General features: G+C 41.1%; 1 protein-coding gene across 2 annotated transcripts in view; it reads left to right on the top strand.

Moving 5' to 3' along the window:
* cep85l (centrosomal protein 85L) overlaps positions 1–13402 on the top strand; it is a 50704-nt gene extending 37302 nt beyond the window's left edge. The window contains exons 7-11 of one of the 2 annotated variants that reach the window (XM_026318550.1): positions 5411–5565; positions 5969–6086; positions 6454–6504; positions 10281–10467; positions 11919–13402. In XM_026318550.1, the coding sequence (XP_026174335.1) occupies positions 5411–5565; positions 5969–6086; positions 6454–6504; positions 10281–10467; positions 11919–12049 (642 nt within the window). In that variant the 3' untranslated portion in view covers positions 12050–13402. The remainder of the gene's footprint in view (positions 1–5410; positions 5566–5968; positions 6087–6453; positions 6505–10280; positions 10468–11918) is intronic. The other variant, XM_026318551.1, reaches the window with a different exon arrangement.
* The last annotated feature ends 8949 nt before the right edge of the window (positions 13403–22351 follow it).

Genomic DNA, 22351 nt, shown 5'->3' with positions numbered 1-22351 from the left:
TAGGGAGTAGGATTAAGGCAGCTGCCCTCCACTATGTTTATACTTGGCATAGATGCAAATAAAGATGGAATCATTTTCTTAAATTTATTAACAGCGTTGTCGGATAAACATCTGCTGTAGTGGAATTTTCTTCCAGACGCTGCATGATCCATCATTTTAAATTCGAAAGTTATTAAAGAATGATCTGACAGAACAGGATTTGGGGGGGAAATTATTAGATGTTCAATTTCGATGCCATAGGTCAGAACAAGATCAAGGGTGTGATTAAAACAGTGGGTGGGTTTATTAACGTTTTGAATGAAACCAATTGAATCTAATATAGAATTAAATGCAATGCTGAGGCTGTTAAAATGCCATGGCAGATGTAGTGGCACTTCGGGCATCTGCAGTGGCACCTTCTAAAATGCAGTGACACCTCTTTAAATGCCGTGGTATATGTTGTGGCACCTCTTAAAATGCCATGGCATCTGCCGTGGCACCTCCCAAAATGCAGTGGCACCTCTTAAAATTCCGTGGCATATGTAGTGGCACTTCTAGCATCTGCAGTGGCACCTGGAAAAGCCACTGCAGATGCCACAACTTGCTGCCGCTGCCACAAATTGAGCCTGCTGTCTCTCCAATTAAGCTGATGAAGACAAACCCAGAAAGGGAAATGGGAAAAGAGACAAAAGGGAAAAAAGGGAAATGAGACATACAGCCGCCCCATGACAAATTTATGGTGTTGTGCTCCATGTTTAATAGATCTTTGACTGGATACATGAAACCCAGTGTAACAGATTATAAATATTTATCTGTAGCAGTGCCTGTATATTTGCACATTCACAAAAAGGCTAATAGGTTTTGCGACACCTGGTGGAGAACTACATCTTGTTTTGTTTTGTTTTTTAGCCTGGTGCAGGATTAAAAGCACTGCACTTCTGGCACAAAGGCACCACCTTCAACATACTGTGGTATAACTGTATAACTGTAACTGTATATTGGCATCTGATCCTACAATAGGTAAATCTTTTAGAACTTTATCTAGATTTTATTACAAAAGAGCATCTAGCTTTACAGATTATGTGGTTAGATTGGATATGCTTCTGACTTCAACACAACTATAGCTAAGAGACCCAGTGGCAATTTTCCCTGTATGCAATTTCATGATTAGAGGCTATTTGTTTTTGCATCCTACAAGTATTACTGTGAGAGGTACAATCATATGTAGGGGCCCTACACTACTTCTAGAATTATCATCTGTTAATCCAAGTCAAATCAAGATCTATGCTTTCTCTCTGATAACGGATGAAAGTGGATGAGTTGGGTTTTTCGAATTCCTGTGGAAAGACATATGGAGATTATGGAAACTGCATCAGAAAATTTACGTTTCTGTGGCAACGGCATCTGTACAAAGGAGCAACTGTTAGCTCTCAAGGGAACAAGTCTGCTTCTTGGTATAAAACCTGAAATCCCCCAAGACCTGAGGCGGCGCAGGAGGGGCTGCAGAGCAGGAGTGAAGCATCGAGAAAAACGTAGGAGATTTAAACCATTTCTCCCAAAAATTATTATGGGGAATGTGAGGTTACTCTGCATCAAAGTGGATGAACTTACAGCTTTAGCTAGCAGCCAGTGAGAGTACAGAGAGTGTAGCTTGCTTTGCTTCATCGAGACCTGGCTGAATGAAAATATACCGGACAGCTTGCTTGAACTGCCTGGGTTCTCGCTAGTGCGAGCGGACAGAGGCAAACAGACCGGCAAGAAAAGAGGAGGTGGTCTCGCAGTTTTTGTGAACTCCAAATGGTGCAACCCTGGACATGTAACAGTGAAAGACTGCATCTGTACTCCAGACATTGAGCTGTTGGTGGTTGGACTGAGGCCATACTACCTGCCCCGTGAGTTTTCACATGCCATTGTTGTGACTGTTTACATTCCTCCATCAGCTGCAGCACAGAGTGCATGTGACATCATCCACACAGTTGTCACTGGTCTCCAAACAAAACACCCCAGTGCCCTTATACTAATTAATGGGGATTTTAACCATGTCAGTATTTTGGGAACTCTGACCAACTTCAAACAGTATGTGGACTGTGCAACACGAGAAAATAAGATTCTTGATCTCTTATGCCAATGTGAAGGAGGCATACAGCTCTTTAGCCCTACCCCCACTTGGTGGATCAGACCACAACTTAATATATTTAGTACCAACATACAAGGGTTACAAACTGGGACCTTTTCATGGGCGCTCATGGTGAGGACATCGAAGGCATCTCTCACTGCATCACAGATTACATCCACTTCTGTGAGGACAATATTGTTCCATCCAAAAAAGTTCGTTGTTTCCCCAATAATAAGCCATGGATAAATAAGGACATTAAAGGCCTCCTTAATAAGAAGAAGGGGCATTCATGGCAAGAGACAAGGAGGAACTCCAAGCCGCACAGGAGGAACTCAAGAGGAAGCTGAGGGAGGCAAAGCAGCTCTATAGACACAGAGTAGAGCACAAGTTGAGACAGAACAATATCAAAGAGGTGTGGAATGGGATGAAAATAATGACTGGTTATAAGAAGTTGCACACTGCTGTGGAAGGAGACTCAAAGTTTGCTAATGAACTTAACCTGTTCTTTAATAGATTTGACACCACCTCTGCTTCTTACTCTGATCCATTGTCCTCACACACCATCCCTCCTCCCTACACCACCTTAGCGGATGCCTTGGGGTCTCTTAACATCACCCCACCCAACATCTCTGCCAATGCTGCCTCCCCATTGTCACTGATACTATCTCCTCTATCAGCAGCCATACAACATTGAAGTATACCTCACCTCCAATAACTCCTCCCCTGCCCTCATCATCTGACTCCTCATCAACACAATACACAGGCCCAGCCTTTGACACAGAACAGGTGAGGAAGGAACTAGCGAAACTAAAGGCCAACAAAGCAAAAGGACCAGATGAGATCAGTCCCAGAGTACTTAAGGTGTGTGCTGGACAGCTTGAAGAGGTTTTTCAGAAACTCTTCAATCTCTCTCTGAGGCTCAAAAAGGTACCTAAGTTATGGAAAACCTCCTGTATTGTCCCATTACCAAAAAGAACCCGTCCCAGTACCCTTAGTGACTTCAGACCAGTGGCGCTAACATCACATGTCATGAAAGTGTTTGAGAGACTGGTCCTGCAACACCTGAATTTCTGGACCCCCTGCAGTTTGCATATCAAGAACACATCGGAGTGGAAGATGCCATCATCTTCTTAATGCACAGAGCATACTCCCATCTGGAGAGGCAGGGCAACACTGTGAGTCATGTTTTTTGACTTTTCAAGTGCTTTCAGCACAATTCAGCCCCACCTGCTAAGTGCAAAGATGCAGGATATGGAAGTTCCCGCAGATATGGTGGAGTGGATCAAAGACTACCTCACTGGGCGGCCACAGTTTTTTCGCTTAGATGGCTGCATATCTGATGTGGTGATGAGCAGCACCGGTGCACCTCAAGGAACTGTACTAGCACCATTCCTGTTTACACTCTACACCTCAGACTTCCGCTACAACTCAGGAACCTGTCACCTCCAAAAGTTCTCTGATGACTCTTCAATCATTGGATGCATCAACAATAATAACGATGAGGAATACAGACGCTTGATAAAACGCTTTGTTGATTGGTGTAACAACAACTGTCTAAAGCTCAATATCAAGAAAACCAGAGAACTGGTGGTGGACTTTAGGAGGAACAGGAAGACCCCAGTCCCTGTCTCCATCCTTGGAGACGAAGTAGAGATTGTGGACTCCTACAAATACCTTGGAGCCCACATTAACAACAAACTGGACTGGTCAAACAATACAGATGCACTCTTCAAGAAAGGACAGAGCAGACTGTTCTTCCTCAGGAGACTCTGTTCTTTTGGTGTGTGCAACAAGGCACTGACGATGTTCTGTCAGTCTGTAGTAGCGAGTGCACTGTTCTTTGCAGTTGTGTGCTGGGGAGGTGGCATCAAGGCTGGTGAGGCCAACAGACTAAATAAGTTGATCAGGAAGGCAAAATCTGTTGTTGGACTGGAACTGGACAGTCTGGAGGCTGTGGCAGAGAGGAGGATGGTGGACAAAATAAACTCCATAACAATCCTGCCCACCCACTTCATGAGGAACTGTGGCGAATGGGAAGTACATTCAGCCACAGACTAATTCCCCCTAAAGCCAAGACTGAAAGATTCAGGAAGTCTTTTGTGTCCACGGCCATAAGACTCTATAGTTCCTCAATATAAACAATAACACACACACACACACGCATGTACACACACACACACGCATGTACGCACACACACATACACACACACACACACACAAACCCCCCCAAATAGATAGTTAATTACTTTATTACTTTATTAATTACTTTATGAATTACTATTAATCAATATAATTTAAATAATCTCAAATTTAATAACTGCTGTAACAACTGAATTTCCCCTTGGGGATTAATAAAGTACTTCTTCTTCTTCTGTAATTTAATGTCTATGAAATATATTTTACATTAAGTAAGGCAAAACGCAGTGTAAAAATATTGTATTTGGTATTCAGTTAGGCATCATTATGGCAGGTGTTCTGTATCCAGGAAGATGCACCTAATGATTTGAGATTTATGGACTGTAAAAATGCTCATAGTTTCAGACATGGAGACACCTGTGTGTAAATGTGTTGTTGTTGGGCATGATCAAGAAAAGCATCAGTCTGAAATGTTTAGTATTGACATAAATTGTGTGTTTCTTAATGGAGTGATGATGTTATGCAATGTGTGCGTCTGAAAACTGAGGACCCACACGCAGATACCAAGTAACACATAGTTTATTTGAATTGAGCTGAAGGGTAGGCGGGCAACGCTAAAGATTCCTGCAGCGAAGAAGGTGCTCTGGACCGTGGAGAAGGAACGCGGTGGCGTCTCCGAAATGGCCTCGAGCGAAGAGCGTAGGCGAACGTCCGAGAAAGGGCACAGGTGGCGCGGCAAGGCTGGCGACCTGAAAAAAGAGGATTGTCTACAATTAGTTTGCAGAACTAAATTTGTAGGAAGCCAAAGGTACAATACTACCATATAGGTAGACGGACAAACTGGCGATCTGACTGAGGAAATCCAGAGCTTATATTGTGTGGGATGAATAGTGGGGCGTGCCATCTCGCTTTGCGCACCTGTGAATCATTAGAACAGTAATAGACAGACAGGAGGAACAAAAAAAAGGGAAAAAGAACAAGAGGGGGAAAACAGGAGAGAGAGAGGGAAAGAGAGAGAGAGTCCGGCCACCTCATGACAGATGATGGTGATAATTTTTGGAGCAATCTAGTTCCAGATGGTGTAAATTGGGTTGAGCACTTTTCTTTGTCTTTAATTAACAGTTTCTGCAGCCATCACTCTCTCAAAGTGTTTTTTGTGTATATCTGTGTTTTGCTCAGCATAAGGAAAAACAACAGAAAGCCAAGGATCTGGAAAAAAAAATTTCTTGGTTACAGAAGAATCTAGAGGATGGATGTGCGCTCATGAAGGAGAAAGACATCAAGATAGAGATGCAGGCCAAGAGAGAGCAGGAGTTGATCGGATCTGTACACAGGTATATAATTAACTAATACCTGCCCTGATAAACATTTGTTGTTAAGGTATATTCAGGATGAACACAAAGGACATCTTCCTCTTGTCTTATTCATGCTTATTTGACTGCTGGGCAGCCAGTGTACAATATGTAAAGCTGTTTGTTTGGTTAATTAGCAAAAGATTCACCAACTATGTTTGTGGGAAGGTATACATTAATGAAGTAGAGTCATAAAATCAAGAAATAAGCTTTTTCCTCAGTTTGAAACATTGTATCTCACATGGTCATATTTTCACAGCACCCAGAATGGAAAAATGTCTATTAATTAATTAATTATATTGTATAGTAGTCATTAATTATATTGCATATATTTTGTTCTGCCATTTGAAGCCTCTTTCTCTCTCTTTATCTTATCCTGTTAAAGCCTGCAGCAAAAGGTGCAGCAGTGTTTGGATGATGGGGTGAGGTTGCCTATGCAAGACCTGAAACAGCTTGAGGTAGAAAACACTCAACTTCTGGATCAGCAAGACCACAGCAGCTGGGTACACAATACTTATATTTCGGTCTTTGTGAGGACACACATTAACATAATGCAATCTCTAGAGCTTGACCTCAACCTTACCCATCAAAACTAAATGCCTAACCTCAGTCCTTACCCTAACCCTAACTCATTAACCTACACCTAATTCCAGCCTTAGCCGTAAAACCAAATATTAACCCTGTAAACAGGAGTCTAAAAAAAGTGAGGACTGCCCAAAATGTCTTTACTCGAATAGAATTGTGCTCAAAATCATCCTCACAACAGTAGAAATATAAGTACACACACACACACACACACACACACAGATATATGCACACGTACACAAAGTAAACAAATCCCATTAACATGTTATCTCTTGTCCCCACCAGCTGATTGAGCATCAGAAAGAGCAGATTGACAGACTGACGTTACAACTACTGGTAGGATAATAAACAATCCACACAATCAGAGAATTAGGCTCCTGTTCTGTTCTTGATCCTAAACAGGAATATAATTTAAATTTTGTTGACCACATGCGACCCAAAAGCACACACAGGTCAACTGTTGTACCATTTCATTCATGTAAATGAAACTCCCATGTACAATGTACTACACCCATTTTACTTCTAGGTTGTAGTGCACTAAAACAAATCTGTATGAGTTTAGACACATTTACATTTTGCAGGACTGAAAACCAGATCAATGAGCTGAAATATGCTACAAAGCTTTGTACAGCAGAAAACTGTAGAATCAAGTGATAATTCCCTGTTAATTTGTCACTGCAAGCAATCCCTCCAACATTTAAATTGTTTAAAAAATATAAACATTTAATAACATAACTGTTACCCCCCAGCCTAGGGGTTGCCGGAGCGTAACACGATTGTGGAGTTTTCCTCCAAACCTCTTCCACTCTCAACAAACACGAACTGGACGAACTACAATTAACAAGAATATTTATTCTGTTTGAACACAGAATACAATACAGAATGTACAACACAAACAAAACGCTAATTTAGCCCTACTCAAACAAAAACGCTCCGTGAGCCCTACGATATCAAACAAACGAAAATCAATAACAGAAACGCTACAATAGCCCTACGATCTCAAACAAAAGAAACAACACAAAATCACAGGTCGCTAGCCTGGAAACTCCTAAAACAAACAGGAGAAAACAAAACACAAACGTAGCCTAAATCTCTAAGTACTTCTAATCTAAATAACGAAAATACTATCAATACAAAACCTACAAAATCGAAACAAAAACATAATCTCTAACTAATTAATTACGAAATCGAAGTCTTTATCAAATAGCTGGGAATGGCCAAGGTGGGAGAATAGCTCTCCTGAACAGCAGTCCGTGGGCTTCTTATAGTCCTTCCGGGAAGTGTTGGACCAATCCCGGAAGTCCAATCCACGGGCTTCCTACGTCCACGCCCACTCCATCCTCCGTCACACCCACACACATACACACGTAATGGGGAGGGCCAATAACACACAACCACACACACATAATGACCCCTAGGGTCATAACAATAACATACAAATATTAACCAATTTCCTTAAAGCAAAAATCAGCACTGCTTCTGTGGGTTTCTTCCCACAGAAGAACAAACCTAAACAAAGAACCATGTAAAATAAATAAACCATTGTAGTTTTACAGGGGTAATGCCTAAAAGAAACTAACGAAAGGTGGGCAGTGTGCATTCATTAGTGGGTCCCCCGAAACCACTCAATTACTGGGGCTTTAACCAATTATCTACTCAAGATCCAATTCAATTCAATTCAATTTATTTGTATAGCACCAAATCACAATACAAATCATCTCAAGGCACTTTACAAAAACAAAAAAACCCAACAAATGAGCAAGCACTTGGCGACAGTGGAGAGGAAAAAACTCCCTTTAACGGAAGAAAAAAAACCTCCAGCAGAACCGGGCTCAGTTTGGGCGGCCATCTGCCTCGACCGGTTGGGGTGAGTGGATAGAGGAGAGAGAAAAGAACAGCAACAATAAACAACAAATAGACACTGCAGGTTGGTAGGGCCAGTAACTGCACATCAGCAATATACAGCTCCAGGACTGGGGACACCTGCAGAAGGTACAGAGAGAGAGGGAGAGAGCACAAACTGGGGAGAGAGACATTGTGACAAGACATTAAGAGGTGACATTGGTATGAACACAAGTATATATTCTCCTCTTTACCAAGACGGTATAGCTGTATTTTTTTCCTTTACACATTATTCACAGCTGGTTTCCTGTAGATACTTTTTCTTTCACTCAAGTAGCTATTATTGTACTTCCACAGTACTTGTTATTACAAAGGAGTTATTTTACTTCAGTATAGTTTTGGCTAATTGTGACCCCGTATTTCAGGGAATAAGACCTGTGCATTTTGGTCTTTATTAGACCACCAATACAAGACTGCAAAAGCAAACATGCCCTTCTCGCCAACAAAAGTTCTATCAGGAAAAGAGACTGGTCACCCATGTCTTCCCACAGGTATTAGTGTTGGGAGTGTTCGTTAAATGCTTTTCTGTTTTTGTCTGTCCTGCGAATCACATTTTCACATGGGGATTGTATCACAGAGTCAGATCTTTTTCTTTTTTTTTTTTGGATTAGCAAAAAAAGGATTTTAAACTCAAACCACAATCTTTTTCTAAACATAACCAAGTAGTCTTTGTTGCTAAACCTAAACAAATTAATTTGTGAGCCCAAGCATAATGACTGCTTCATAATCGTAACAGCATGTTTATTAGTGTTTCTATTATGATAAAGGTCCATAAAGCTTGCCAATGTAATCTATATTGTCTTAATGTTGGCAGAGTTCTTGCATTTTTAGTTCAATTCAATTTACTTTTATTTTATTTGTAAAGCACCAAATCACAATACAGTCAACTCAAGGCAAACAAAAACAAAACCCAACAAATCTCTTATTAGCAAGACGTGGTGACAGTGGAGAGGAAAAAACTCCCTTTAACAGAAGAAACCTCCATCAGAACAACAATAAACAACAATTTATGAATAAATTATAAAGCTGTCTGATAGCTGTTTCATTAATCCCAATCACATGCTCCAGTTTCTATAATAAGATGTATATAAGAAGATCCATAGTGTCTCAAAAGTTAGTCAAGGAGTTCCACGAGGTTCTGTGCTAGGGCCGATTCTCTTCACCTTATACATAATTCCCTTAGGCAATGTTATTAGAAGGCACAAAAAGGTCTGGGTGACTTGTAGTTTTCTTTAATCACTCATAAAACAAATCTCTAGAACTGCCTTCTTTCACCTGCGCAACATTGCCAAAATTAGGAACATCCTTTCTCAAAATGATGCAGAAAACTAGTCCATGCATTTGTTACATCAAGGCTAGATTACTGTAACTCATTACTATCAGTATGTGCCAGTATCTCCATAAAAAGCCTCCAGTTAATCCAAAATGTTGCAGCCAGAGTCCTGACAGGAACTAGCAAGAGAGATCATATTTCTCCTATATTAGCTTCTCTTCATCAGCTCCCTGTAAAATCCCAAATAGAATTTAAAATCCTTCTTCTCACATCCCTTCATGATCAAGCTCCTTCATACCTTAAAGGACTACCATATCATCCTTACTTGTGGTTCCCAGAGTTTCTAAAATTAGAATGGGAGGCAGAGTCTTTAGCTATCACGCTCCTCTTCTGTGAAACCAGCTCCCAGCCTGGGTTCAGGAGGCAGACACTCTCTGTACTTTTAAGGCTAGACTTAAAACCTTCCTTTTTGACAAAGCATATAGTTAGGGCTGGCTTCAGGTAACCCTGAACCATCCATTAGTTATGCTGCTATACACCTTGACTGCGGTAGACTAAACTGAGCTGAGTTCTCCTAAAGGCTTCTTCCATTAAAGAAGGCCAAGTGCTTGCTCATAAAGGATTAGATGGCTTTTTGTTTTTTGTAAAGTGCCTTGAGATGATTGTATTGTGGTTTGGTGGTATACAAATAACATAATGACAAGATAATGAACAAACTAAAAGATTTGCTTAATTTTTGTTTTTTCTGCACATTTCAGCCACCCAGTTGTGATTACTTTTGGCAAATAAAATGCTTAGATGAAAATAGCACCGGCATCTGACCAGTTAAATGTAATAATATCTGCACAGATAAGGTTAAATTGGTGTATCTTTAAAGGCAAGGTTATCTGCCACATGAGATCAATAGTGTGCTACTGGAAATTAATGTGTGCCCTAGTTTCCCACTGAGAAGCTGCAGGACGCGGATGAAGGTCGGTTGGTCCATCCTCCGTGTAGCCCAGAACTGGGCCAGCTGCTGAAAGAGATGTCCTTGTGCCTACCAGATCTCCAGGCTCTCTGCAGCATCCTGGCTGAGAGAGCTGAAGGGAAAGAACCCAACTTGTCTCTGCTTCTGGGCCTGAAATGTATGTGGAAAACACACATATACTCACATACATTCATTCATTTATTCAATATCTATACCTGCTTATTGCTAATTAGGGTGAACTCACATACATTCTTAATATTCAAATTGTGGTAGTGGCTTAAAGAACACACTATACATCTAAATGTGGAATTTTTATTTTTTACTGAATTTACTGGTGCTGCCGACTGTAAAACAATCATGGTTCTATTTGAAGAGCAGAGTACAGCAGTACTAATGGTACTAACTCTAATTTTACACTGAATTTTTATATTTCTGGTTTTATCAAATCGATTTGGCAGACTGGCTTATCTTTGATGCCATATGATTTTATGCTAAGAGTTAGATAAGGATGTTGATTTCAATATGTGGTACATGTGTGGTACACAAACACTTTACCTGTCCATCCAGGACTTCTGACACTGAATAGAAGTGATGCTGAGACTTGTGACTGTCACTGCTTATGACTGCTGTTTGTCAAGAAATATTTCCCACACATAATTTCCCCTGAAACAACAAGTTGCTGTTTTTAAATGTATATGTTTACAATTGATCAAATGAAGAGCCACAGAGGTAGAGATACTGATTGATTGGTGGATTTCTGAGCCTGATAGATACTGTATGTTTACTATGTTAAACTATCCTAATGATTCCAGCTCTGGAGTTAACACAGAGTGATATTGATATTTTTATCACACTCTTGACAAGAAAGTGAATGCATTTATTTCCCTATGAATGTCCCTTATTGAGAAGGCACTTCAAATTCTGAATATGTATGCACACCTATGGAGATTTGCCACCAAACTGGTTTATTTTGCTAATTTATGTATCTACTATTGTCTTCTGAAAAACTAACCAGGTGTTATGGTCCGGTGATTTGATTTCCTGTATGGACTCTTGTTTTACTTATCGTTTTTCCACCCTAGCCTGTTTTAGCTTTTTACATTTAATTTTCCTGATTGATTTCACCTGTGTTCTCAGTCTTTTGTTTCTAGTGCATAAATACTTCCCTGTGTCTTTTGTTCCTTTTTGGAGGATGAATGTTAATAATGTTTGTACCTGCATTAGTGAGGGGTTGTGTTTTGTGTTTGGTTTCCACGCCAAGTGGCGGAGTTGTCAAGAAGACTTTTTTAGTGTCCTAAGTGCTGAGAGTGATATCAGCTGTACCTGAGCCTGATGTATCCTAAAATAAAGTGTGTTGTCTGCACTTCCCTGCTCCGATCCTTCCACACCCTAAATCACACAACACTTGTCTTGTAGTAAAATATTTTAATGCTTGGTTACTACAGGCAAACATGGCTTAAGTTGTAAAAAGTACAAGTCTCAGCTGTTACTTAAGGTATCTTAATGTTAGCAGCTTGATTCACTGTTGCTGGATTTATTTAACAGTCTGGCTCATTGTATATTATCCTACACCTAATGACAACCTTTTGTTCTTTGCTGTCTGACCAGCATTGAGTGTTCCAGCAGAGGACAGTGACTGCAGAGTGATGGAAGAAATGAAGTTCAAACTGCTCCAGGTTGGACAGTTGAGGAGAGACATTGAGGAATTGAGAAAAAGCATCTCAAACCACTGTGCTTAGCATATGAATGACAGTTCTGTCTCCCAGTGAGAACTGGCATCTTTCTGCTTTTTCAGAGCTGAATTTATCACTGACTGAAGAAATATACAAAGAGCTATACTAATCATGTTTATATACTGACATTGGATCAAATGACGGTAATGCGAAATGTCTCAGTCAGACACATATTCAACTGCACACCTATGCTCTTCTTTATGGAGAATTTAAGATTTCTCTGCTGAATCTGCAAATAAGCAATTGATTGCTAAAACAATTTCGATAAAAAATTTATTTATTTTTAGTACTGTATGCCTTTTACTTGCCCCAAAACTTGAAATTTATGGTTTTAATAAAACTGAAGGCTTGTTTCACTTGTCTACATACAAACATACATACATATGTAGACATACATACATACAAGCAAAAATAGCTTTGACTTTAAACTATAAGACCAAAGGTTTATGCACATGTTCACATTATATATTCATGTGGATGTCATGCATCTCTCCTTATGTAATTTCATGCTGGATACTGAAGTGTATATCAGACTTGCATGTTTTAATATTTTGTTGTTACATGTTTTAATAAGCAATATTGCCTTGGAACTGTGCTGTTAACCTCCTAAATAAACTCAGTTTTAGGAGTCTAAGCTCTGTGGAGATTAGTAATTTGATTAATCAGGTGATCCTGTTTGTCACATCCAAATGAGCAGTTACTTGTACAGCAAATAAATTTCTATAATGATATTATGTTCGTCAATGAATTTATTATATGACACTGTTTGGTTCTAATTTGTTTCCGTATTAGCCTTACAGTAAATCTTGCAGCCAAAATAGCTGTAAGGGCAAAATGAAACGTGCACTTTTTTAGATTTTTTTTCTTCTGTGCAACCAGACAAATCCATCCATCACCTATACCCCCCTATTCCTAACCAGGGTCACAGGGATCTGCTGGGATCCCAGCTCTCTTTGAGTGAAAGGCAGGGGTACATCTTGGACAGGTACCAGACAAATCAGAAAATAAATCAATTCCATGACAAAGGCTTATCTACCAAACAAACTGTGATTTTTATTCCAAAGCAGTGATTTTTTTATTCCAAAGCAAAAGAGAGAAAATGACAGCTGAACCAGATGATCTCTAAGATATACAGAAAATGGCCTGAAAAAGAGAAAATACCCAGTGAGGGGTAGTTGTGTGGACCTTGTTAATGTCAGAGATTAGAGGAGAATGGTTCGAGATAATAGAAAGGCAACAGTAACTCAATTAAAGACCTCATAGTACCATATTATCCCAATAGACCACTTCGCTCTCAGAGTGCAGGTCTACTTGTGGTTCCCAGAGTTTCCAAAAGCAGACTGGGAGGCAGAGCCTTTAGTTATCAAGCTCCTCTCCTGTGGAACCAGCTCCCAGCCTGGGTTCAGGAGGCAGACACTCTCTGTACTTTTAAGGCTAGACTTAAAACCTTCCTCTTTGACAAAGCGTATAGTTAGGGCTGGCTTCAGGCAACCCTGAACCATCCCTTAGTTATGCTGCTATAGGCCTAGACTGCCCGAGGACCATCGGTGCACTGAGCTCCCTTACCCTATCAGATATCAAATATCAGATATCAAAAGCTGAATACAAGACTAATAGATTAATGCCTTCTGACCCATTTAAAGGTCAAATGGTGTTTCTAGATGAAAGTATGCTGACACAGTTAAAGCTGAAAGGGGACAAAGTTGAAAACGATTTGAAGAGGATTTGAATATTTTCTCCATTCATCTCTATGGGAATTTTTTTTGGAAAAAGCTGAATATCTTAAAAAATATGAAAGATATCAAAAAGCTGAATACAAGCAGAAATGTCCTTAAAAAGCTTGATTTTGATACCTTTCTAGCACAAAGCATGCAGAACAAGTTAGTGACCAAAAAAAGGGGGGTGGGGGTTGGATAATAAAGATTTGGATAACAATAGTGTGAATGCTGTACTATGGCCTTGTCCTGTTTCAATCTCCCCAGCTGCCTCTTCACTTGGCTGGTGGAGACAGGGTATAGAGGGAGCTACCAGGTTTCTGGGTATGGTGGGTGGAACAACTAGGGGAAGATGATGGAGCTGTGCTCTTTTGTGTTCCTTGTGCTCTCTCCCTCTCTGTCTGTCCTCTCTCTCTCTCTGTATATGTGTATATTGCTGATGTGCAGTTACTGGCCCCACCAACCTGCAGCGTCTTATTTGTTGTTTATTGTTGCTGTTCTTTTCTCTCTCCTCTATCCACTTATCCCAACTGGTTGAAACAGATGGCTGCCCAAACTGAGCCCGGTTCTGCTGAAGGTTTTTTCTTCTGTTAAAGGGAGTTTGATTTGGCGCTATACAAAATAAAAATTGAAATTGAGTTTTTCCTCTCCACTGTCGCCAAGTGCTTGCTCATAAGGGAATTGTTGGGTTTTTAGTTTTTGTAATGTGCATTGAGATGATTTGTATTGTGATTTGGCGCTATACAAATAAAATTGAATTGACTTGAATTGAATAGAACTGTCTTAACTCTTCATGGCGTAGATTCAATAACATTCCTCAGAAATTTTTATATGATAGCATCATGCAGTTGCTGCAGATTTGTCGGCTGCACATCCGTGATGTGAATCTCCTGTTCCACCACATCCCAAAGGTGCTTTATTGGATTGAGATCTGGTGACTGTGGTGACCATTGGAGTACAGAGAACTCATTGTCATGTTCAAGAAAGAGATGATTTGAGCTTTGTGACATGGTGCGTTATCTTGCTGGAAGTAGCCTTCAGAAGATAGATACCCTGTGGTTATAAAGGGATGGACATGGTCAGCAACAATACTCAGGCTGGCTGTGGCATTTAAACGATGCTCAGTTGGTACTAAGAGGCTCAAAGTGTGCCACGAAAATATCCCACACACCATTACCACCACCACCAGCCTGACCTGCTGATGCAAGGCAGGATGGATCCTGCTTTCATGTTATTTATGCCAAATTCTGTCCCTACCATCTGAATGTTGCAGCTGAAATCGAGAATCATCAGACCAGACAACGTTTTTCCAATCTTATTGTCCAAGTTTGGGGAGCCTGTGCAAATTGTAGCCTAGTTTCTTGTTTTTAGCTGACAGGAGTGGCACCCAGTGCGGTCTTCTGGTGCTGTAGCCCATCTGCTTCAAGATTCCATGTGTTGTGCATTTGGAGATGGTGATTCTGCATACCGTGATTGTAACGAGATCCTTTTAGTCACCCACGGAGCGGATCCGCTCTAAAAGTTGTATGTTTCTATTTTGTCACAAAAAGATCGTCGAAAAATGTGGATAAAGTACAATACATTTTATGTCTAATAAAACCTTAAAGTCTCACGATTAAAATGGCATAAAGCAATTTAGGATCGAATAATCACAGCGACTACAGTTTCTTAATATTTAACAACAGTAAACATACAGTACAAAACGCCGCTCTTTACCTTTCTCTCGTGTAACTTCATAGGTGTACTCAAACATGGAGTGCCGCATATCGTTCTGTTCGTTAGAATCCATAGAACAAAGTGCACCCATGTTTTAGTCCAAAAAGACGTAATATTGTACAGTAAATCCATAAATCCATCGTCCTCCTCATAATAAGCCGTAAACCGCTTCGTTTTACGGCTGTTTTGTCCGTTTATTCAATAAAGTTTGACATAGCAAGCTTCTGTGAATCACATGAGGCCTCAATCAAAACGTGTGGTTACGTTTCACAGCGTAACAAACGGTAAAACCAATAGAATTCACATCCTCAGAGAAAATCCCAGTCAGGGGGCATAGTCTAACTTCGATTGACAGGAGAATTAGTCAGTCAAATTGTTCGTAAATGGTGACAGACGCATCTTGTAGCCAATGATGAGGCCTAAAAATCAACATATCGCATGTCGTGCCAGATGACGCAACAGTGGGCTTTAACGCAGCCCCCACTCCTACTGTAAATGTAGCCATGACAACACTGGGCAGGCAGCGCTCGACGCTAGAGGGGGAGGGGAGTCATGTTTCACATTCTACAGCGCGCCGATAGAAAACTGGGACGCTTTTGCTTCAATCGGCACCAAGGCCGTCAATATTACTCTTAAAATGTAAGAACAACAGCTAGTTTTATTTATCTACGTGTTGTCGGCCATTAGCAAAAAAAGGGGGCGGGGTGACTAAGAAGGAGCTTGATTATGAAGGGATTTGTATGTGAGAAGAAGGATTTTAAATTCTATTCTATATTTTACAGGGAGCCAATGAAGAGAAGCCAGTATAGGAGAAATATGATCTCTCTTGCTAGTTCCTGTCAGGACTCTGGCTGCGGCATTCTGGATTAATTGGAGGCTTTTCATGGAGAGATTGGGACATCCAGATAGTAATAAATTACAGTAATCTAGCCTTGAGGTAACAAATGCATGGACTAGTTTTTCTGCATCATTTTGAGACAGGAAGCTCCTAATTTTGGAAATGTTGCGCAGGTGAAAGAATGCAGTTCTAGAGATTTGTTTTATGTGTGAGTTAAAGGACATGTCCTGGTCAAAAATAACTCCAAGGTTTTTTACAGTAGTGCTGGAGGCCAGGGCTATGCCATCTAGAGTAGCTATAATTTTAGAAAAGTTATTTCTGAGATTTTTTGGCCCAAATATAATGACTTCTGTTTTCTCTGAGTTTAAAAGTAAAAAGTTGCTCTCCGGGTAAGCGAATCACTTTTGTCTTGCAAGCGTATCGTGTTGTGTGTGTTGCATAGTTCGTCTACAGACTAGCAACAGACTAGCGACAGACGAGCTATAGTTTAACACACCTAAAAACTAACTAAACTCTAAACAATTCATTAACTGCTACATTCCGGTACTAGTCGAGTACATTTCTATTTTGACCGGTATTTATTGCTATTTCCTGACTTAGCGCTCGTTAGCCTACCGGTTAGCTTAGCTAGCTAGTTTGCTTAGCTAACATGGCCTCTCCCTCTCTTTCTTGCTCGGTGTGCCACATGTTTAGTTATTCCTCTGCCTCCTTTAGCGATAATGATACCTGTAATAAGTGTAAGGTTCTGTTAGCCTTGGAGGCGAGGATCACTGATTTGGAAGCGCGGCTCCGCACCTTTGAACAAAAGCCAGCTAGCCTAGCCCTGTTAGCTGGTGTGGAGCCACCGAGCTCAGGGTCTGTTAGCGGTCCAAGGGCAGCTCCGGAGCAGCCCGGAGAATTAGCCTGGGCGACAGTCCGACGGAAACGTACTCCTAAGCAGAAGCCCACGGCTCATCACCTGCCTGTTCACGTTTCTAATAGATTTTCCCCGCTCAGCGACACACCCGCTGAGAAACCGACTCTGATAATTGGCGATTCCATAGTCAGGAACGTGAAAATAGAGACACCAGCGACCATAGTCAAATGTATTCCTGGGGCCAGAGCGGGCGACATCGAGTCAAATCTGAAGCTGCTGGCTAAGGCTAATTGTAAATATGTTTTTGTGTTTTCCAGTTTGGATGTGAGAGACTAAGGGTGAGGCTCTCAAATGAGTAATAACTGCTCTGAAGATGAAAGTTTAATAGGTTTGAGTGGAAAATTGCAGCTACTCCTCCACCTCGACCTGTGCTTCGAAGAACATGACAATGACAATTTTTATGACTGAGGGGGGTTGATTCATTCAGGCTGACATATTCATATCAAATCATTTACTAACAGAGATTTAGATGAAAGAGACCTAATATTTAATAATCCACATCTGACTGTTCTGTTTTTCTGTTCAATAAGAGGAGTGGTCTTAATTTTTATTAGGTTTTTATGAATAACTCCTCTTCTGTTAACTTCTGATTTATTTGATTTATATATTCAAGGGGCTGACACAATCTCTATGTGTGGTTTGAGGGGGGCGACGGCTCTAAGGAAACTGCAGAGGCGTTTTAGACTGAGTCTCTGTGTCCCCACTCTGGATTGTCAGGCTTTAGGTTGGCTAATAAACTCGGCCAGATTTCTAGAGATGAGAGCCGCACCATTCAAAGTGGGATGGATGCCGTCTCTCGCTACCAGACCAGGTTTTCTCCAGAAAGTGGTCCAATTGTCTGAAGCCCACATCGTTTGCTGGACACCACCTAGACAGCCAGCGACGGAACGATGACATGCAGCTAAACATGTCATCGCTGGTCAGATTGGGTCCAGAGAAAACTACGGAGTCCGATATTAATTTGGCAAAGTTACACACTGACTCAACATTAATTTTAGTGACCTCCGATTGGCGTAATCGGGTGTTATTGCTGCCTTTTGTTTTGTCTTTTTCCACTTTACTTTGACCCAACTTGTTGATTGTTTTCACCTGTGCCTCGTTTGTGTTCTTCCCTTCATGTACCTCGTTTCAGGCTCAGTTCCTTGCTAGGTCATCTGCCCTCATATGCGTTTGTCTGCCATTACTGCCAGATCTGCCGTCTCTGCTTTTTGTTCTCCTGGGTTTTAGATAAGTTTTGTCTGCCTCTGTTGTATGTGTGTTTCACCATGTCTCGTCTTCTTGTTTACCTAGCCACATGTTTAGTCCCTCTTGTTTTTGCTTTGTCCCTTTAGTCTGTGCGTTTGTTTGTGTGAGTCTGGTGTGTCCTCCGAGGTGTGTGTGACCCCAGGCCTTCGACCTTGTTGTTTGTGTGAGTCTGGTGTGTCCCCGAGGTGTGTGTGACCCAGGCCTTTGACCTTGTTCGTTTGTGTGAGTCTGGTGTGTCCTCCGAGGTGTGTGTGATCCCAGGCCTTCGACCTTGTTGTTTGTGTGAGTCTGGTGTGTCCCCGAGGTGTGTGTGACCCCTGACCTTCAACCCTTGTTTGTTTGTGTAAGTCTGATGTGTCCCCTAGGTGTGTGTGACCCAGGCCTTTGACCTTGTTCGTTTGTGTGAGTCTGGTGTGTCCTCCGAGGTGTGTGTGACCCCAGGCCTTCGACCTTGTTGTTTGTGTGAGTCTGGTGTGTCCCCGAGGTGTGTGTGACCCCAGACCTTCAACCCTTGTTTGTTTGTGTAAGTCTGGTGTGTCCCCTAGGTGTGTGTGACCCCAGACCTTTGATCGTGTTTGTTTCCCCCCTTGGTGTGTGTGACCTTGACCCTCTTGTCTCGTCTCCTTGGTTTGTGTTGTCTTGACCCTTGGCCTATGTACCTGTGTCCCTTTAGTTCTCTAGGTTCATGTTTTGGCTTTTTGAGTTCTGTCTGAAATAAAGTTTCGTTTTAACCTTGAGTACCAGAGTGGGCAATCCTTGGTCCGATTTCTAACCCCCTCAGCACCAACCCTGACAGTACTAGCTCAAAAGGATGCTTCTACTCAATACTGAGCACAGGGTCTGAATACTTATGACCATGTGATATTTCAGTTTTTCTTTTTTAATAAATTTGCAAACATTTCTACATTTCTGGTTTTTTCTGTCAAGATGGGGTGCTGAGTGTACATTAATGAGAAATAAAATGAACTTATTTGATTTTGCCAAATGGCTGCAATGACACAAAGAGTGAAAAATTTAAAGGGGTCTGAATACTTTCCGTACCCATCTATCTATTGATCCATCCATTTATTCATCCCTCTATTGATCTATCTATCCATTCATCTATTTGTCTATCTATCATCCATCCATCCATCCATCCATCTAATGCAACCACAAAGTGACATTCTAGGTTGAATGTCACTAACCTTGTGCTCTCTCTCCCCTAGTTTGTGCTCTCTCCCTCTCTCTCTGTTCTCTCTCTGTACCTTCTGCAGGTGTCCCTGGTCCTGGAGCTGTATATGTCTGATGTGCAGTTACTGCCCCACCAACCTGCAGTGTCTATTTGTTGTTTATTGTTGCTGTACTTTTCTCTCTGCTCTATCCACTCACCCCAACCGCTCGAGGCAGATGGCCGCCCAAACTGAGCCCGGTTCTGCTGGAGGTTTTTTCTTCCGTTAAAGGGAGTTTTTCCTCTCCACTGTTGCTAAGTGCTTGCTCATAAGGGATTTGTTGGGTTTTTAGTTTTAGTTTTTGTAAAGTGCCTTGAGATGATTTGTATTGTGATTTGTCGCTATACAAATAAAATTGAATTGAATTGAATTGACAAAGGGGCACAATCCAGTGTCTTCTTGTGCTGGTCCCAAGTCCAGATAAATGCAGAGGGTTGTGTCAGGAAGGGCATCCAACGTAAAATCTAAGCCAAATCAAACATGTGAATCACAAAGATGACCTTCCATACCGGATCGGTCGCGGCCCAGGTTAACAACAACCGCCACTGGTGCTGTTGACCAACAGGGTTCCAGTGGAAATTGGACTACTGTTAGTCGAAGAAGGAGAGGAGGAAGGCATGTTTGTAGGCAAAGAGAGAAGAGGAAGTGGTGACTCTCTGCACTGGGCCATTTTTAAAGCTTTGTTAATATTAAAACAACTTCTAATCAGAAAACAGCAAAGGTATGCCAAAATTCGTAATCACTTCATAATGAAACATTTATTTCTGCAGTTCTTTGGCTGGTCTTTCAGTGAGTTTTTAGTGGTAGAAAAATAGGACTTGTACTGCTGGAATCTGCTTAGTGTTGATGCATAGCTTGTCGCACCAGCATATGTTTTATGAATTTGTTCACAACATATTATAGGTGTCATAAATTATGTGCCCATTTAACTGCTCGTTTTTAATTATGGTTCTTTTAACTAACCTTAGTTTTAGTGGACTTTCTGCTGGATATGTGGATGAATAACGTGTATATTGCTACAAACCTCTCGTGTCTGGCGTCGTAAAAACAAGGACGCAGCCTGGCTGCCCCAAGTACAGGGTTGAATAGGTTCCACTGGTAGAAGCAAATCACTGCAGACCAGTGACAAAACGGAGCAGCAAGTGGGTGGTGTTTAGATATAAAACGTGTTTCGTATTTTTTGTTTCCACATTGGCCACTAATAACACTGCTAAATACTTCAATTCAATTCAATTTTATTTGTATAGCGCCAAATCACAATACAAATCATCTCAAGGCACTTTACAAAATAAAACTAAAAACCCAACAATTATGAGCAAGCACTTGGCGACAGTGGAGAGGGAAAAACTCCCTTTAACGGAAGAAAAAACCTCCAGCAGAACCGGGCTCAGTTTGGGCGGCCATCTGCCTCGACCGGTTGGGGTGAGTGGATAGAGCAGAGAGAAAAGAACAGCAACAATAAACAACAAATAGACACTGCAGGTTGGTGGGACCAGTAACTGCACATCAGCGATATACAGCTCCAGGACCAGGGACACCTGCAGAAGGTACAGAGAGAACAGAGAGAGAGGGAAAGAGCACAAACTAGGGGAGAGAGAGAGCACAAGGTTAGTAAGATTCAATGGTGGAATATACATGAGGTGGGAGGAGAGAAGAGAGGGGACGGGAAGGGAAAGGGGGGGGGTTAGGGTAGGGGAGCTCAGTGCACCGATGGTCCTCGGGCAGTCTAGGCCTATAGCAGCATAACTAAGGGATGGTTCAGGGTTGCCTGAAGCCAGCCCTAACTATACGCTTTGTCAAAGAGGAAGGTTTTAAGTCTAGCCTTAAAAGTATAGAGTGTGTCTGCCTGCTGCGGTCAAACATGCCCTAAGATGTGTAGTGCTTACTGTAAGGTGTGCTGGATATTGTGTTCACTTACTTGTTAGACACTACATTTAACTGGAGTTCTGGGGTTTTGTTTGGGTTCTGTTAGATTGTAGAAAAAGGTTAGTGAAGTTTGGTTTTGTTAATTTTAGTTTATTTGGGTACAGTCTGTTCTAACATCCTGCATCACATTATTTTGGTGTTAATACTTTAGTTTTTTTAATCTAGTGATTATTGTAACTGTTGAAGGTCCTCTGGCGGGATTTCACCTTTCACAAAAGGTGACAGGTCAGTTTCAACTGCAAACAAAATCATTTTATATTGTATTATGTATTTTTACATTATGGGGGTTTTATACTTATTAAAGCTTCCTGCAACCTACAAAACTTTTAGTTTTATATTCTTGACCATCCCAATGTGTAAAGTATGTTAGCCAAGTGAGAACATGTGGGCAGAGCCAGCAGGAGAAACACTAATGTGAGCTGTATGATGCAGAAACAAATTCAGCAGTTAGAAATGTTATGTATGCAAATGTCTTGCAAGTTGACCAAACTGGAACCAAACTTTATTTAAAGGTTAAATAAATTGCTGAGTTTGAATACATTATTTCTAAAGAAGCACACCATGTGACCACGTCAACAGTTTAGTGATGCAAACCAAATGCAGAAACACTAACAAAAAGCAAGATGTGACTGTTTTAAGATCACAGTCAGAGCATACAGACAGTTCTACTCATTTTCCACTTATGTTCATGTAAGTCAGAATATTTTCAGATAGCATGGGTGACACAAGGTACAGACACAAGAG

The sequence above is a fragment of the Mastacembelus armatus genome, chromosome 24, assembly GCF_900324485.2.
Source record: "Mastacembelus armatus chromosome 24, fMasArm1.2, whole genome shotgun sequence".
Classification (NCBI taxonomy): domain Eukaryota; kingdom Metazoa; phylum Chordata; class Actinopteri; order Synbranchiformes; family Mastacembelidae; genus Mastacembelus; species Mastacembelus armatus.
This window is presented reverse-complemented; position numbering and strand designations above follow the sequence as displayed.